The 17,373-nt window shown below is 47.1% G+C and overlaps 1 protein-coding gene across 2 annotated transcripts in view; it reads right to left on the bottom strand.

The window, feature by feature from the left end:
- Nucleotides 1–15,917, bottom strand: part of CORIN (corin, serine peptidase) — a 180,056-nt gene extending 164,139 nt beyond the window's left edge. For both annotated transcript variants that reach the window (XM_052780137.1, XM_052780138.1), the window contains exon 1: nt 15,750–15,917. In XM_052780137.1, coding sequence (XP_052636097.1) covers nt 15,750–15,824 — 75 coding nt within the window. In that variant the 5' untranslated portion in view covers nt 15,825–15,917. The remainder of the gene's footprint in view (nt 1–15,749) is intronic.
- Nucleotides 15,918–17,373: the final 1,456 nt, after the last annotated feature.

The following is a 17,373-nucleotide window of genomic DNA, read 5'->3' as shown; positions in this document are numbered from 1 at the left end:
GTGGAGTTATCCGAACATCTGAAACAGCCAGCTCAGGGTGAGAATAATAAGAGTGGTAGCTCTGTCTATTGAAAAGGTACAGCCTGGGTGAGTTGACAAGGTCCGTAATCTGATCATCACCATTTCTCACAAGAGAAACATCAAGAATGTTGGAGAAAGTTAATTTGTTGTCAGAAGTGGGTTTTTTTTAAACAACAGCTTATTCAGAAGTTGCAAATGCTGCAATCCAAGATTTCGGGATATCTCAGCTAAATTACTGCCCTTATCCGCAAGTAACACCTCAAATAGCCAGGCACAGATAAGGATTTAGGTGACTTTTAGGAACCTATATCCAAGTGACATTTAGACAATCCCTGCTTGACTATGTAACTTCCTACAGTCCACACTTGCCTACGTTTTCATATTAAAGTCTTCAAAGTCTGCCTCTAAGTTTTGCTTCTGGTCATGCTGGAATATAGCAGTTTAGCAGTTACTCACGGCAGGCTTCCCTGAATTCCATAACCTTGGTTTGCACAGCCTGTATTAGGCCCCCTTAGGACACCTGAGAGCAGGTAACAGAGGAATAACACAGCTCTGTTAAGAAGACAGATCTCCCAAAACACAGCTGCCATAACTACTTTTGAAAGCACAGCCAAAAAAGAAAAAAAAAGAGAGAAAAATGGCATAAAATTGCCCTTTCTAACTGTGCAGTGGTGTAAGCCCAGCACCACGAAGCCGCTCCTTCCCCCCTGCCCCTGTCCCGGTGTGACAAGGAGAAAATATTAAGAAAGGCTTGAGGGTCGAGACAAGGACTGGGAGGGATCACTCACCGCTTATGGTCACGGGCAAAAGACAGGCTCAACTTGGGGCAGAAACGAAATCAATTTAATTTACTACAAATCAAATCAAAGCAAGGATAATGAAAAGTAAAACCAAATCTTAAACACCTCCCACCTCCCCCCCCCCCCCCCTTCTTCCCAAGCTTAACTTTACTCCCGATTTTCTCTACAGTTCTCCCCCCGGCAGCGCAGGGGGGCAGGGAATGGGGGTTGGGGTCAGCTCGACACAGGTTGTCTCTGCCGCTCCTTCCTCCTCAGGGGCAGGACTCCTTGCTCCTCCCCTGCTCCAGCGTGGGGTCCCTCCCACGGGAGACAGTCCTTCACAAACTGCTCCAGCGTGGGTCCTTTCCACCGGCCGATCTTCAGGCACAGACGACGGACTGCTCCAGCGCGGGCTTTCCCATGGAGTCACGGCCATCTTCGGCGGCCTCCGCTCCCCCGCTCCCCTCCACGGGCTGGGGGGGGACAGCCTGCCGTCTCACCACGGGCTGCAGGGGCATCCCCTCCTCCGGCGCACCTCCTCCCCCGCCTTCCTCACTGACCTCGGTATCCGCAGAGGTGTTCCTCTCACATTCCAATCCCCTCACTCACTGGGGGTTCCCCTTCTTAAATCTGTTCTCCCAGAGGCGCTACCACCATCACTGATGGGCTCAGCCTTGGCCAGAGGTGGGTCCAACCTGGAGCCGAGGAAACTTCTGGCAGCTTCTCAGAGGAGCCACCCCTGCGGCCCCTCCCCCGCTACCAAAACCCTGCCACACAAACCCAAAACAAGTGGTTACGGTTCCGCAGAAACTTCCGCAGAAAATGGGGCTGTTGAGTTCAATTCCCTCTACAGCCTGAAGCAGCTAAAAATTAGATCTACAACTCGGTAGAGTATCACAACCACCTGAACATAGACTCCTCCTGAATCAGAGCACGCTATCCCTTGAAGTCACAATATTTTGTAAAAAAGAACACAGTTCTGCTGGGCCAGATAATAGGGAGCAGGACCATCACTACACAGCCCAGTGATTAGGGCACTCAAGAGCTGACTCTTAATTTCTTCAAGAAAAACAAATGTAAGATCCAGCTTGTTTTCCTAAAGGAATGACTCCCAATCAAGATGCACTTCTCGCAAATCCCTGGCAAAAGTGCCCAACTCTGCCCAGTAAGGTAAGGTAAATGCTGACCCATGACTCCAAAGAGTTTGTCTTAGGAGTAAAAAACTTATGTTATCAATAAACAACAAAATTGTTTTCTCAAAGAATTGAGAAATCACACAGAAGTAGTATTCATCATCAATTTTTTTGACTACTCTTGTCAGGAAGAGGTGATATTGAGTATTTTGGAGGTACATGAGGTCTTAATCATCCCAAGCATAAGCATGTAACCGAGAGCAGTTACCACCACTGTTGTACAGATGCCTCAGAGTTAACCTAGGTGAAACATTAAATGCGTGCCAATGAAAACAGTGAGCTTCTTATGTTCCTCTGTTTCTGTGAGAAATTTTTTCTAAAGTCTACTGCCATTGTGGGTACTAGCTACTTTAGGCAAATGTTCATGCTAAATGAGAACCTCAAACATTTTCTTTCAACTCCTGAAGGCGACAATAAACCTCAGTCTTTGCATTGACAACTACCACAGAATTTAAAAGGGACTGTTGTATCCAAATTTACCTTCAGTGGCTGCTCCAGAAAAGAATGTTAGATTGTGAAAGACATGCTTTTCTAAACACCACGACTTGCTAGTTTTGTGTAATAGCAAAGTAAATATTTGTAGGAAACTAAACAGCATGTTGTATTTTTCCCTTCTACAGGAAAAGACCTCATGAAAAACACTAAACCTATTTAAAATCATCATCGGTGACTCAGCAAGCAAAAACTTAATTTTGCCAGTTTTCCAATTTTGCCAGTTTTCCATCACTTGAACATTTACATGAGCTCTTTCCATCCATTTCTGTGGTGAATATGAAATAAAACTAGAGATTGTGCTAATGGTTCCTATATCATCAATGAAAATTTAATAAAGTGTCCTGTAGATAAGCATAAATGCATTATACCTACTCATTATATATTCCCTGATACTGTTTCTTGTCCCCTTGCCACCAAATATTGCAATACACAAAGAATACGTGCACCAGTTTTAAGTGCACTACTATGCCAACGGTATCAGCATAAACTTCAGACATGCTCTGTCCTCTCAATTCTAATAAATAATGGAATAGAGGCATAAATAATGGACTAAAGGCATAAATAATGGAATCTTCAGAGAAATATGGGCCTGTAGAAGGAAACAGGGGTGCTACGTGCTTATTCACTTGGCTCACTCCAAGCTTCCACGTTAGTGGCCAAGATAAGAAACCAGTCTTCCTCAATCTTCTGTGTAGTCAATAGTTTCTCTGAATCATTCTCTAAGTCTGTAAGACCGAGGTACCTTGTAGATACACATTTATTCCCTTTCCAAGGGAAGAACAAGACTTAGAAGCAGAATCCTTCAGGGCACACTGAAACAAACCAGCCCTAAATGCTGGAGATTTTGGCATAAAATAGATTTAGCACAGCACTGGACCAAAACGTATTCTCAATACTTGAACACTGGTGCAAGTTCCCTTCCTACCACTGTTGTCAGAAAACTTGATTCAAGAAAGACTTTTTTGAATTAAATACTGTGTGCACCGTAGTTAGGAAATGTCAGTGTTTGGGTTTTAAGGCAACAAGTCATTTGCTTTTAATACAATCAGGTTTTGTATTAAACAAGAATATAGTCAGAATACAGGATGCTTAAAAACATCAGATAATTTCTTCTGACAGCTAAAAAATTCTGTCCCTAATGAAATGCCATTAACCACTGCTTACCTGAGTGCCATTCTTTCAGTAATGACTGCAATAAAGGAAACACACCGTGAAGTAACTCTGAGCTAATTTCAGTGCAGATTTTTTAAAAATCCTAGGCTTATCTAGGACTGCTGGATCAGACTGCTCACAGTTGATTTTCTGAAACCACAGAGGCAGAAAAAGTAAGGTGGAAAAAAAATACAGTCCCATCTGACTACAGAAAGACTAAAAATTCATTGGACCAAAATTCACAGCTTATCTTCTGCAAGATGTGGGGAGAATTTGATCTCATGGGTGTCATTTCAATAACATGCCTCTCATATTAAAGCACAGAAATGACAGATTACATTAAGATTTATGGGTGAAAAGCCTATGGTAGCATGCAATTTTCCTTTTAGACACAAAATGTATCTAAGTTACTAGTCTATAAAACAGCCTGAATCATGGTATAAGCACTTGACAAAAATATCTTCTGCTGTTGTCACCACAAACCTAACAGATGTTCTCCCAATAAAGAAATATCATTAGGGCTAACAGCCTACTGTCAGTATCTTCTATGCATGATGGGTCTCTACAAAGAAATGTAGAAGACAACTATTGGATCAGAAGCATCAAAATATCTTGAGCAAGCCATACACCAAAGTACTATGTAGTGTTTATGCTGGAAAGAAATGGAATGAAGACAAGAATGTACTACTGTGAAATGCAGAAAGAATGTCATTAGGGGGCAGTAAACAGGTGGCCTTGTAAAAGTCCTCATAATGCCACTGAGGAATCTGCTACCCAGCCAAGCAATAGTTCGTGTATGGAAAATATGTTAGATTATGAAAATTATTTGCAGTTTGTTCCATATCCTTGATATTGTTCCTCTTCTAATGTTGAAGCAGTGCTCTGTTGTCAGCTCCCGTGATTTTATCAACTCTAGTCCAATTTAGGGAAAAAAAACCTTTTCGTACAGCAACGCAGCAAAAAAACAAAACCAAACAAAAAAAAAAAAACAAAAACAAACACAACCCCCCCACCAAACCTTTTCATACAGCAAGGCAGCAAACATGAGAAGCATGTTATTATCACAAGAATTGTTATTTGCACAATGTAATCCTGTAACTTCTCCCAGGAGATTCCATATCCTCAGACAAATTACAAATTGCTGACATAATTAATTCAACATTCATTTTGATGACCAGACCCCCTTTCCCATCCATGAAATAAAATATTCTGATTTACCCCTATTTTAACCACTGAAATATAAACATATTGAGTCATCATACCAATCTGAAATATACAGTATCTCAGTAAGGGAGATGTCATATAAAGATGGGCACCTCTTTCCAACAGAATTATTTCATTGGTGCTAGATGCTATGTCCAGCCAGATTCTTTTGGCTGAAGCAGAAACCTGAAAGACATTTAACCTTCCTGACTTACATTTTCACTTAAAGTAAGTAGAGGTAACTGTGTCGGTGATATTTCTTCTCTGTACAGAAGATACAATGTATAAAGTAAGGTGGGTTTTTTGCCTTTCAGACCACCATAGAGACCCACTGGCCACTTCTGTTCAGCTGACCTTTCAAGCTGTTATTGGTCCAGCAGGAGATACAGTGTAGTAAAAATCCAAACCGGGCATGAGCAGAAGCCACCAATTCAGACTAATGAACGTTGATGTGGTATTCTTTCCTTCATTTCTGTTGCACAAATTTGGGGTTCTTAACTCCTGACAAATTATTTCAGCAGTTTTGTGAGGCACTGAGACAACTTTGGAACTGAGAAATTGTGGAGATACGCATGAGAAGCTCAGAAGACACAAGGTGACATTCGGGTTATGTCTCACCCAGCTCTGTGACAACGCAGTTCTGATCTGCTCCAGCTTCAGTTTGAGACAAAGACAGCAGTAAAGTTGCTGAGACAAAATCCAAACACAACTATGGTGTTACAGTTATCCATGTGTTTGAGACCCTGCACGACTGCCTGCCAAGCCAGAACTCCCTTGGAGTAGCACAACTGCAGACCCCTCAGACGTAACCCACTCTCGCTTTGAACTTTCTAGCTGAGGTATGACCAGCTATCAGAGCCACCGACACACTGAGTTCTAAGTCTGTTTTTATCCGGGATGACAGATGAATGCTGTGGTGCCAGTGGTGTTACCAGTGTCCAAGTTACTATCTTACAGCATATGCTTAGTTTAAGAGAGCTAGCTCTTGGTGCAACATCTCTTTCATAATTCATTCTTCCCTTTCTGAAGGCTTTGAGGGAGGTAGAAATGAGTTGGTCACTCAGACATAAGCACTACAGCCAGGAGATTTCGAGCTCTGAGGAGCTTATTCTCATTTCATCTAGTTCTTTTGGGAAAGAGTCCAGTGTTTTATCTTGGCAATGTAGTGGATTATAAAGGCACTTTGAAAAGCATCTATTTGATACTGAAATAAATCTAAATAAATAATGTAATAATTGGTCTTCCTGAGAAGATTTGATTTAGAAAACAGAAGGTTATTCACACGCAAACTATTGACCTTGGTTCTCCATTACAGGTGTTCTATGCTTAACATCTCATGGAAAGGGGCAGAAATGGAGAAGAAAGGCTTTTCTTGGATTCCATATATCTGGTGTGATACCAATAACTGCTCTCCACCTCATTTAAAATGAGAATTAGACACACCATTCAGCCATCATATAGGGTCAGGACTGATCACTCTTCAAAATTTTAATCAGAAGAGAGGAAAAAAAGGATATTTATCACTACTAGAGAACAGTAGTATCACCTCTTCAATAGCAGTGTGTTCGAATCTCTTCCTTTTTCAAAAGAAGTGCTGCTGAATAATGATTCCACTTTGGCATAAATGTTGTTTACATACTTACTTATATATTGTACATATTTACAATTATTTGTGATTTCACTGATGTAAACTTGCAGCTACAACAATGGATGCTTCCCATATTTACAATGGAACTTTGTTGAATTTTCAAGAACATTCAGATTAAGAAAACAGTTCAGCTGATGGCAAACTTACTACAATTCTAAACTCTCTCTTCTTTATTACTAACAGCTGGTGGCAAAGATGTGTGATGTTGCCATGCTTCATAAGCTGAGCAAGATTTAGTAAACATATGGAAGACATAAAAGATATTTCAAAAACTGACGTGTCTATGGAAGACGTTAATTTTAAGAACTAGACTATGGTTAGCATTATCTGATATTTCTCAATACGAGAACATGAACGTCCATTCAGCCTACCTCAGCAGGCAGTGGCAAAGTGTTTGGGGGAAATTAATCTTTAATTAATGCAGAATTTATGCTTTGGGGTTACTAGTTTTCTTTAAGTTTCTAGGGCTTGCAAAAATTGCTCATGAAAGTTTCAGCTGTGCCATGCTGTTTTTCTGAACACACCCAGAGACCACTCTAATGCCTTCCTGACCACCCAGATGTTCACTGCATTGAGGTTTGCTAAGCAAGTTGAGCAGCGATGGCAAGTCTCTGGCTATACCTTGTTGAGAATCACAGTTCAACAGGCAGGGGAGTAACACAGTACTCGCTTCAGGTTCCTGCTTCGCTGGGAATTCAATAAGCAGATGCCTGCACAAGAGCCGTTAGCACCTGAAAGCAAAACTGGAAACCATAAAAAAAACCTAAAAAAAACCCCAAACCTTAGTGGCCTAATTCATCACAATAAAAAGATTTTGAAAAAACATTTTGAGGGGGTAGAGGGACACAGTTTGAGGAAAACCTCCTCTTAAAAGCAGCTTTCAAGCCTGGAAAACTAGAAGGGACAAAAAGAAATCCTGCCTACCCTGTGGCTCCCATTCAGTGTATCAATCACCACCTGTGTAGAAATCCCACCAGAAGCCCTATCCCGCAGAAGGCAACTAGACCTCATAACTGGTTAACCTTTTTTTTTCCTATTAATACCTGATCAGTAGGCTTAGCCGCCTGAACTTGAAGGTGACCAGTACCTCATATATGTGCCATGTGCATTGCTGATTATACAATTACTTAACCTATTTAAAATCAGAAGCTTTCAATGACATGAATTGGATGCTAAAGTGGAATGCAAGCTAAACAAATGGCAGGAATCTTCTTAGAAGCATTTGTCTCCTTATGTTTCATGCATTTCTTATTCTTTTTTCTCTAAAATGTATAGATTATTCTTACATTATAAATGTCTGCCTAGAAGAAATTAAAATTTTGGATTTGAATGTGTAATGTTAACTTTACACTACTGACTTTTTTTTCTGAAAGGTGAGTAAAAAGATACTAACCCTTGGACCAAGGATAAGAGCAGCAGCAATATTGATCAAAGGAAAGGACATGGCTTAGAGTCAAAGCAAAGCTTCATCTGTTCAGCATAGCTGGATATTTATTTGTCCTCTTCCCAAAGATGAAAATAGACTTACACAATGTCTCACAGGTTGATAACCTACTATCTATAAAATTTAGAGGTGACTCATTCATTTTTCAATAGGATACCACTTCGTTAAGAAACATGTAATCTTTGAACATTTTGCTTCAGTAGGAGAAAACAAAGAAAGAGGATATTTTTTTAAACTACCAGGACACCTTGACAGAAATAACTGAAAAGGTGGCTAGAGATTAAAACTATTCATTATTGTCGAAGCTGTGAAACAACGAGCTGATACAGAAAACTCAAGATTAAGTGGGTTAACAAGGCACTTACATTGGTGTACGTGTTTGACTATAACTTTGATATAGTATCAAAGGTTTATGGATCACGTAAGGATTTGTAGGATAAAAACTTCCATCTAAGTCACTGAACCAGTAACAATCTGGTGAATTATTCTGTCAAAGAAGAAAAATCCTACTGTATTTATGGCTAGGACTATTCAATTTAATTGTCATCCCTAGAACAGATACCAGCTTTCCTCCCATTCATATTTTCTTTGGAAGTCTCCAAAAGTCACATAATAATCCTATCTATGGTGAGGAAGAAGCAAATGGAAACCATCTGGGTTCTTAGCCCTTCCAGACCACAATAAACACTAATCCACATACTCTGACTTTATAGGGGAAAGGAGAATTGGTAATAACTTCCGAACACATTCAATCGTCATTTCAGACCTCCTTTCCAGCCTTGTCTACATGCACTACAAATTATTTAAACTTACACCTTTAAAATGGCTGAGCAGGGACAAACTGAAGCTTAAAAAAGGCATTTACTACTTAATTCTTTTGTTACATGGTTGCTACAAATCAAACAGCAAGAAAAAAAAAGAAGATAGCTACTTACTCCACAGTTCCTGATAACTCTTTCGAATATATTATCCATTCAGACAATATTTGCATGTGCACAGAACTAGCATCTTTCAAACAATAAGCTGTCTCTCAGCAATGTCTGTCCCTCAACCCTGTCTGATGGCAAAAACTCACAGGCTGTTAAGGCAAGGTGGGCTCAGCTATCTGCATCTGTTCCCAAAGATGCAAAAATGCAGGAGGTTGGGGAGAGCCTGACAACCGTAGGATGTTCTGCTTCTATAATCTCCAGGTCCCACTGGTTCTGGGACAGCTTTAACATAGGCAAAATAATCCACCCAGCAAAAGATTTGACAAAGGAAGCAGGAGCAATGGATGAAATCTCTGTGTCACACCACTGGGCCATGGCAGTTCAGAGCAGACATAACTGTATATTACAGATATATGCTGTATTGTTACATGAATGCAGAACTGCAGGTTTCAGAGACCTGGGATGGAAAGCTCCTCAATGTTATCAGTGGTTTTATTTCCAAGAGAATGCCCTGACTGCTTTCTGAAACCTAATGAGATGAACAATGCAAGGAGGACGTGACTGATTTCTTACTGCTTCATTCAGAGGCAGCAAGGGGAAAAAATGAGAGTCTTTTTTCCTAGGAAATGCTTCCTGAATCTGAGACACTCTCAAGTAACTTTCAGTAATACTGGAGTGACAGTATAGGCTACTTTGAAACTAGGAGCTCTCTGAGGTGACGAGCAATGGCAATTGCTCTGGGCAATTACTATTACTGTTAAATCACTTCTAAGTTAAATCTCTCTGGTATCAAACAGATCAGACATGGAAGATTCTAGTACATTTGTTTTTAAAACACTAGGTTCTGTATATGGCAGAACTGAGTGTTACAGGTTTGAGGAACAGAAGAATGGAAAGACAGATTGACAATCACTGACCAGCTGGTCCCAAAGCACAAGCACCACCCACTGAGCATTGATCTTGAACTCTGAACTACAATACATGAATTGGAATAGATGCAGTCTGATGCAGTCCCAAAGAAGGAAACTCATGACTACCTTCACTTCCTTTCCCCTAAGGACTGGGTGAAGATGAATTAAATGTTCAGTATAGAAAACACTGCTTTTGCCAGAAAAAGTGAGCCTTGGAATTCAGGAAGAGCAGTAGTTTACAGGAGCATCTGTAATGACACAACCTGACAGTCTTCTTTCCCACAGGTTTACAGGAACTGTCCCCCATGGATTATTCTACGAGGAAAAGTTTTTAAAACTGCCTCAGTTTCTGTGTCCTCTCTGAAAAGAAAGCAGTATGTATTGATTTAGCACATATGCAAAGGCTGGGGTCGCACAGAATGCATACTGTTGCAGGAAACATGCTTTGCAACGAAGGGCAGGGCTTGAATCATCAAAGCATAAACTTCACCATTCCAAAGCAGCTCTGGCAGTATCTGATTTTCAGCCTCTTTTCACTTTCTACAGGGCAATGCACTAAAAACTACCTTATGCTGGCAACAAGACTAACAAAAATAGAGAATTATAAACTGTGTGGCACCCAAAGCAGCAGATGCTGCAGAAGTTCCACTCTAATGACAGAGATGGTGAAAAGGAACTGAAGGATGGCTGGATTCATTTCATTCCTTCATGATTTGGGGATCAGGGAAGAGGGACAGGGAAGCAGACAACCACGGAGGTAAAACTGCCACTTTGGTCAGCTGTGAGCAAACATACTTTCCCAAGCTGATGCTATGATGAGGTGGCCACCACTTCTAGATAATTCTGCCCCTGATGACATGGACATCTGTACTGGGTGTAGGTGGCAAGCTGCTGGCAGTGGGGGGACTGCAGGGGTGGCCTCCATGAGAAGAGGCTAGGGGCTGTACCATGCTGGATATGGCCAGTTCCACCTGGCTCTACACCACAGGACACAGATGAGCTCATCAGCCAAGCTGGTACTGCCTCTCTGAAAACATATTTAAGAAAGGGCAAAAAACACCGCACGGGCAGAGAAATGGAAAAAGAGTGAGAAACAGCAGTGCAAACGCCAAGGTCAGAGGAGAAGTAGGTGCTCCATGGCGGAGCATATATTCCCAAAAGGACTCTAGCCCATGGAGGATCCACACCAGAGCAGAGGAAGAGTGAGAAGGAAGGATCAGCAGAGAAGAACCACAGTTCTCCCCTGCGCCGCTCCTTGCCTCACTGAAGGTACCGAGTGCCACCTGCGGCGACAACAAGGTGGGAGGAGTCTGGAGTGAAGCTGAGCCTGGGAACGGCGGAGGAGAGGTGTTCTCCCTAAGTGTTTTAATGTTTGCTTCTTTTTTTTTGTTTCACAATACCTGAATCAGTAATTAAATATTTATATTAATCAGTAATAAACTCGTTTCCTCCAGTCGGGACTATTTTGCCAACACCAGTAATCAGTAAGTGATCTCCCAGCCTTTATCTTGACCCATGAGCTTTCTCACTCTCATTCTTCCTATTTTCTCCCCTGCCCCACAGGACAGGGAAGAGGGAGTGAGCGAGCGGCTGTGCGGGTGCTTGGCTGTGAGCCGAGACCACCACACCGAGAGTAGGCCGTGCTCCAGTGTGCACTGCAAGCCAGGACTGCAACATGGATGCACCAGGTGAAGGCATAGCAGTGATCAGACAACACTTTCTGGTCTCTGTCGCTGGCTTTAACCTCTAGATACTCAGATTTCACAGGTAAAACCACCAGAAAAAACAGCATATGCATAAGTAAATAATTACAAGCACTGCTTTAAGTTTTAGTGGCTTGAAACCACAGCCGAGGAGAATCTATCCCTTCAGCAGAGCAGTCTTCTGCACAAGGTAGGCACAGGAAGAAATCTAATTCGGACTTCAGAGGTAGCAGGATTCTCATCTCTTTTTGAAACGGCAAGCTCTTGCTTGATCGTTGTCTCATTATTATTTTTACATTTAGGATATGAAACCATTATCCCTATTTCTTTCATGTTTGCTGATTAGAAAGACAAGCTGAAATTAAAAACACTACTTGGAAGAGAACTATATGTTCCACAGCAGAATAGCAGCAATGAATTATGCTTCCATCTGACAGTTAAAAAAGGAGAAAAGAATTCACCATTAGGATATTAAAGTTTGGATGCAGGAGGGAAGCTATCAATGCCGTGCAGGCCTGGGCTGCGGCGCTAGGACCTGCCAGAGGGGCTACCCAGCTGCTCTATTTTTACAACGGTATTTTTCGCATTCAGACTTTCCACTGCAGGCGGCCCGGGTCAGGGTATCCACTCTGCTGGGGGAATCTGACAGGTCAGCCCAGCAAGTTATTTATAGAGGGGCGTGGGACAGTAGGAAGGGATGCGATCGGCATCATATTCTTCTGTCGCGGGGCTGCAGACTGGGAGATTCCCCCACAAACGAGGCCCCTCTGCCATCTCTGACCACTGCCGGGCAAGGCAGCTGTGGCAGGGAAGCCCCAAGCGAAAAAAATCAAGAGGCAATGAAGGTAGTCAAGCTGGAGCCTGTCTGGCCACTGTCTTCAGAGGTTGTTCTGTGCGTGAAGACATTTTCAAGGAGGATTTAAGCTTTCCTTGTCCTACTGTGACAACCCCTCACTTCACAAGAGGTTATCTTCCACCTTTCTCCCCTGGCACTGGAGAATTGTACTTACCCAGCCTGCCATTTATGAGGGCCATGAGAAGGCGGAACAGGCAAGGGAATGTTGGGATGGTTACACCTGGTGAAGAAACCCAGAGGCTCCTGCTCTCACCACTACTCAGCTGCTCTAACCAACAAATGCTTAACTCTAAATAAGCCCTTTGTACACAAGCGGGAAGACAGTGCTTCCATCGGTGTGGCCAAGAGGCCGTTTGGGCTCGCTGAGTCTTTGCCACACTGAGACCCAGCAGATTCAGGCCATCCCAATACAGCAGACACAATATAAGGACTACAGACACTTCCTTAAGAGGTGGGAACTGTGGCTTTGATCCCAGCTGGACCAGTGGATACCAGGTCATCTGCTTTCAGGCTGAACAGCACACGCTGTCAGGCAGTTACACACAACGGCATGATCTCCTGGCGTGTTAGGACTGCTCCCCTTCTGGTAAATGAGATTTCTGTCTGGGTGCTTATCCACCTCAGCCTCTGCACGCACTCCTCCCTTGGCCATGCAAGTAGTAACAAGAAATTATGTGTCTGGCAATACATGGACTTAGTATAACGGCAGGACAGTAACGTTCCTCGAGGGAGCAGAGTGCTAAGACCTGGACAGTAACATTCCTCAAGGGAGCAGAGTGCTAAGACCTAAACATGTATATCAGCTTAGCAAAAAAAAAAAAAAAAAAAATAAAAAATCTCCTACATTCAAGTAAGCCTGCCTGCATTTTTAAATAATTACTGGCACTGTTAACAGTCCTGGCTTTCATTTGTATCTGCAGACATCATCTAATACATCATTAACAGCTAAACAATGATACAGATATATTAAATTGCCCTGTGTGCATTGCACATTTTATCGAACACCTCCGATCGTGACACATTTCAAGCTATCTTATACTTTTGATTCACTGAACACTCAAGTTATCTACCACAGGCACACAGACGAGTGCCAGCAAAGATTTCTGGAGAGAAAGTGAATGGTTTCTTCAGTATTTTATAGTCCCAGCTCCAAAAGACTGAGGAAAAACAATGTTTTATCCTGATGGTCCCATCAGATACTAATAAAGCACAAGCAGGTTCCTCTAATCTGGGCAAGCGAGCTGTGCTGCCAGGCTCACCACCCCAAGAGCCTTCTCAGGAAAAGGAGTACTGGTGGCTTCCTTAAAAATGCGTGCTGAGTGACGATTATGTGCAAGGTTGAAGGGCCAGGCTTCCCACGGGCAGAAAAATCTGGCTGTCGGGGTACCCCACAAATGGCTGATGGCGGAGGGAAAAAAAGTCACGAGCACTTCCTTTCCAAAGAGGTTTGGACGTTGTTCAGGATTCCCCTGTCCCCTGGAGGAGCCCCCAGCTTCCTACAGAACCTTGATGTCCAAGACACTCGGGAGATGTCACCAGCTTTTAGAGAGACACATAAGCGGAGTGGTTCTATAATTCTTTGTATTACTCCTTTATAGGTGTTTGGATCACCTCAGTGATACACTAACTCAACGCTGTCTGTGTCACAGTACCTGAGCAGCTTGTAACAGAGATCTCCACCTAAGGCATCCATTAAAAAAACACAGCTAAAGAATTATGGTTTAGTCCTGCTGACTGGTCCATCTTTTAGGAACACAGGAAGGGTGGAAGTGGCCATATGGAAAAATCCATTCCTGTATTTTTACTGCTGAAAACTAAACCTTCCCAAGAGACGCCGCGAATGCATTAAAAGCTCTAGATATTTGATTTCACTTAAGAGTTCCACCATCTCAGCCAGACTGCCAATAATTTAAAATAAAGGTTAATTAATTAATCGTCTGCCGTGAAACGCGTCCAAGCATTCTGCATTTTAAATCAAGTGGAGCAACGACACTACTGAGCCGTACCGCCCCATTCACACGCTTGCAGAACCCGCCGCTCCGCCGTCTCGGTGGCGGGCGGATCGGTGTGACAGCAGCAGCGCGGGAAGCTCCGCCGCCCTCCCTCCAGCTCTCCTCTCTCCTCATCATCCTCAGCACTCCGGTCCGGCGCGGGGAGGAGAGAGGAGACAGCCCTCCCAGCTCCGCACCGGCACCGGCACCGGCACCGCCACGGGGAGCGGCTGCCCCGCTGTTCGCCCGCGGCCCCCGCCGTGCCTGCCCCTCTGACGGTGCCACCCGCAGCGGGACACCGGGGTGACACCACCACCACCCCCGCCCCGTGCAGCTTCTCGTATACGGGCAGGCAAAGCATGCTCCTCCGCCCCGCTCCTCCCCGGCGGTGTGCTGGGAGACTGAGAACACCCCCGCTATCCCCTTCGGACGCTTGCAATCAGCCAGGTTTCGCCCTGCAAGGATTAACTGCCTCCGTCCGTGACCCTCCACGGGATGACCACCTCCCGTGGGTGGCGGCGGCCAGCGGTACCATCCCGCCGGACAGCCGGGGGAGGCGGGGGAAGAGGAGGGGGAAGGAGTCCCTCCACCCGACCCCGGGGTGCGGCCCAGGGGAGGGCGAAGCCAGCCCTCGCCGCTGCCGGGCGGCAGCTGCCGCGCCGGGGACGAGGGCACGGTGCGTCGGCTCCCCGGGAGCCCGGCCGCCGGTGGAGCTGCCAGGGCCCTCCCGCCGGAGGTCAAGCCCAAACTTTGCTCTCGCAAATGCTGGCCGGACCTGTTGCCGTCGGGCTCGGCGCAACTCCTCCGCGCTCCTTCCAGCGCCAGAGCAATTCGCGGGCACCTCAGCCCCGCTGACCTCCCCCGCCGACTTTGTGGGAGAGCTGAGCTCTTTTCCTGAAACGCTGATAACGACCGCTCGTTAACTGCGACCGACTCACCTACCTCCTGCGCCTCCGAACTCGGCCGCCCCCCGCGCTCCTCCCGCACGGCCCCGCGAGTTCCGACGCGGGAGCGCTCCGGAACGGCTCCACCGCGGCGGGTTGGCGGCGGGCGGTCACTTGCCCCCGGCCGCCCCCCGGGGACGCGGCACCGTCGCCGCCCGCCAGACACGGGGCCGCTCTCGCTGCGGCGGATCGCGGGGCTCGGAGCAGGGCTCGCCCCTTCTCCGCTTGCCCGAGCAACCTGCCGCTCGGCCCCGCGGCGGCAGCGCAGGCTGTGCGCAGCGCACGACGGGGGGACGGGACGGGGGGATTCCCCGCCGGACCGGCGGCCGCGCTCCCCTTCTCCCGTCCGTCGCCCCCTGAGCACGCCGCCCCCCGCCCGCCCCGCGGGGGTGGCCGAGCGGCGGAGCCGGCCGCCCTCGCAAGCCCGTGGCCCCCAGGCGGCCCCACGCGCGGAGGGGAGCGCCCTCGGGCTCGCCTTACCCGGCTGGCGGAGAGAACCTGCCGGTAGCGCTCCTCCTCCGCAGGCAGGGCAGGGAACTGTTGCATGGAGAGCATGCTCTAGCTGCTGCGGAACCCTCTCCACTTTGGCCGCTCCCCTCCTCACCCTTCTCTACCTCGGTCTCTGACGAGCCGCGGCCGCCCGCCTCCCGCACATACACACTTGCGGGGCGGGGGGTCTCCGCATTTTGTCTGCTCGGCAGACTCCCCCTCCCCCCTCCTCCACCCAATAATAATAAACCTCCGCGAGAAAGCCGCCACATCCCCACCCCTTTTGCACATCACGCTCTACCCCTTGGGGACAAGCTGAGAGACTGCCCACTTGCTAATTTCGCCCTAAAGCCGTCCCCCAGGGAGGGCGGATGAGGTGGGCACAGCCCGCGCCCCCGTCCCGTTCCCCCCACCCGCGCGATAAAGGACGTCTCGTCACGCCGCGAAGGGCTTCAGGTGGCAAGACAAGCCTGAGCCAGGGACGATGCGCGGGGCAGAAGCCCGCGGAGGTCGCCCCTCGCACCCCTTACCTGGGCTCGCTGGGGCTCTGCCTCGGGCGAGGGGCCGGGGCCGCCCCCGCAGCCCCCCGGGGCCGCCCTCGCCGCTGCAGCCGTCCGAAGGCAGCAGCCCGGCACCCGGACCTGCCGGCGCGCCCGGCCCGCCGAGTTGGAGCGCGGAGTTCAGAGCGGGGGATGATGGCGAGCCCGCGCCGGGCTCCCGGGTCCATCCACCCCGCGGTTCCCGGGCGCAGGAGGACCCGCCTGCCTTCTGGATGCTCTTTATTTTACGTTGTGGTCACGCAAAGTCTTTCGTTTCACCCCAACCGATCCTCCCTATCTCCAAAAAGAGGGCTGAAAGCGGCGCCGGGCGCTGCCGCCGGCAGAAGCAGAAGCGGGGGGGAAGGGGCTGCGGCGGGAAGGACGCTCTCCCGGAGCCGGCGACAGGTTGCTCCAGCTCCTTCCCCGCAGCGAGGCTCCGGTCCCAGCCCCGCCGGGGGCCAGGCAAGCCTGTCGTGCCACGTTCCCCCCCAACCCGTGCGAGGAAGCGCTGCGCCGGAGGACGGCGGCGGCCGGGGACACGGCCCCTGTGCCCCCGCCGTGACCGACCCCCACGGCCTGAGAGCCGGAGGGGGGGGCGGGGGGCGGCAGTTGTTGCAAACCTCTTGAAGCAAAGCTCCCACGCCAAGAGACAAGTGCCGCCTGAAGCTGCAAATGACAGAGCAAATGCCCCACCCCCACGAGACATCGGCTTTTAAGACTTGCATGTTGATGCACTTGTCCCCTCTTCCCTGCATCCGCATCCAAAGATGTCAAGTCTGACGGAAGCCCGGGTCTGCGTACGCAACGGAGCTCGCAAGCGCTATCCAAGAATGATAAAGTCAACAGGACAAAAAGCATGGTGGATGGGCAGAAGTGGGCACTACCAGAACAGCAGCAGTTCAGGACCCTTCCGGGAGCCACAGAGAGCCGGCACTGGCACCACGACTGGGTTCTAAAATGACAGTTGTAATACAGAAAGGCTTCCCCTTTTTACTGTGCATGTTTTAGCGCTTCTGAAATGCTATCATTCAAAATGCGAGAAACACCCAAAAAACATGCACAGCCACCTCAACATG

Source organism: Harpia harpyja, chromosome 2 (genome assembly GCF_026419915.1).
Source record: "Harpia harpyja isolate bHarHar1 chromosome 2, bHarHar1 primary haplotype, whole genome shotgun sequence".
In the NCBI taxonomy this organism is placed as follows: Eukaryota; Metazoa; Chordata; class Aves; order Accipitriformes; family Accipitridae; genus Harpia; species Harpia harpyja.
The sequence above is the reverse complement of the archived record's forward strand: the minus strand, read 5'-3'. Positions and strand labels throughout refer to the sequence as shown.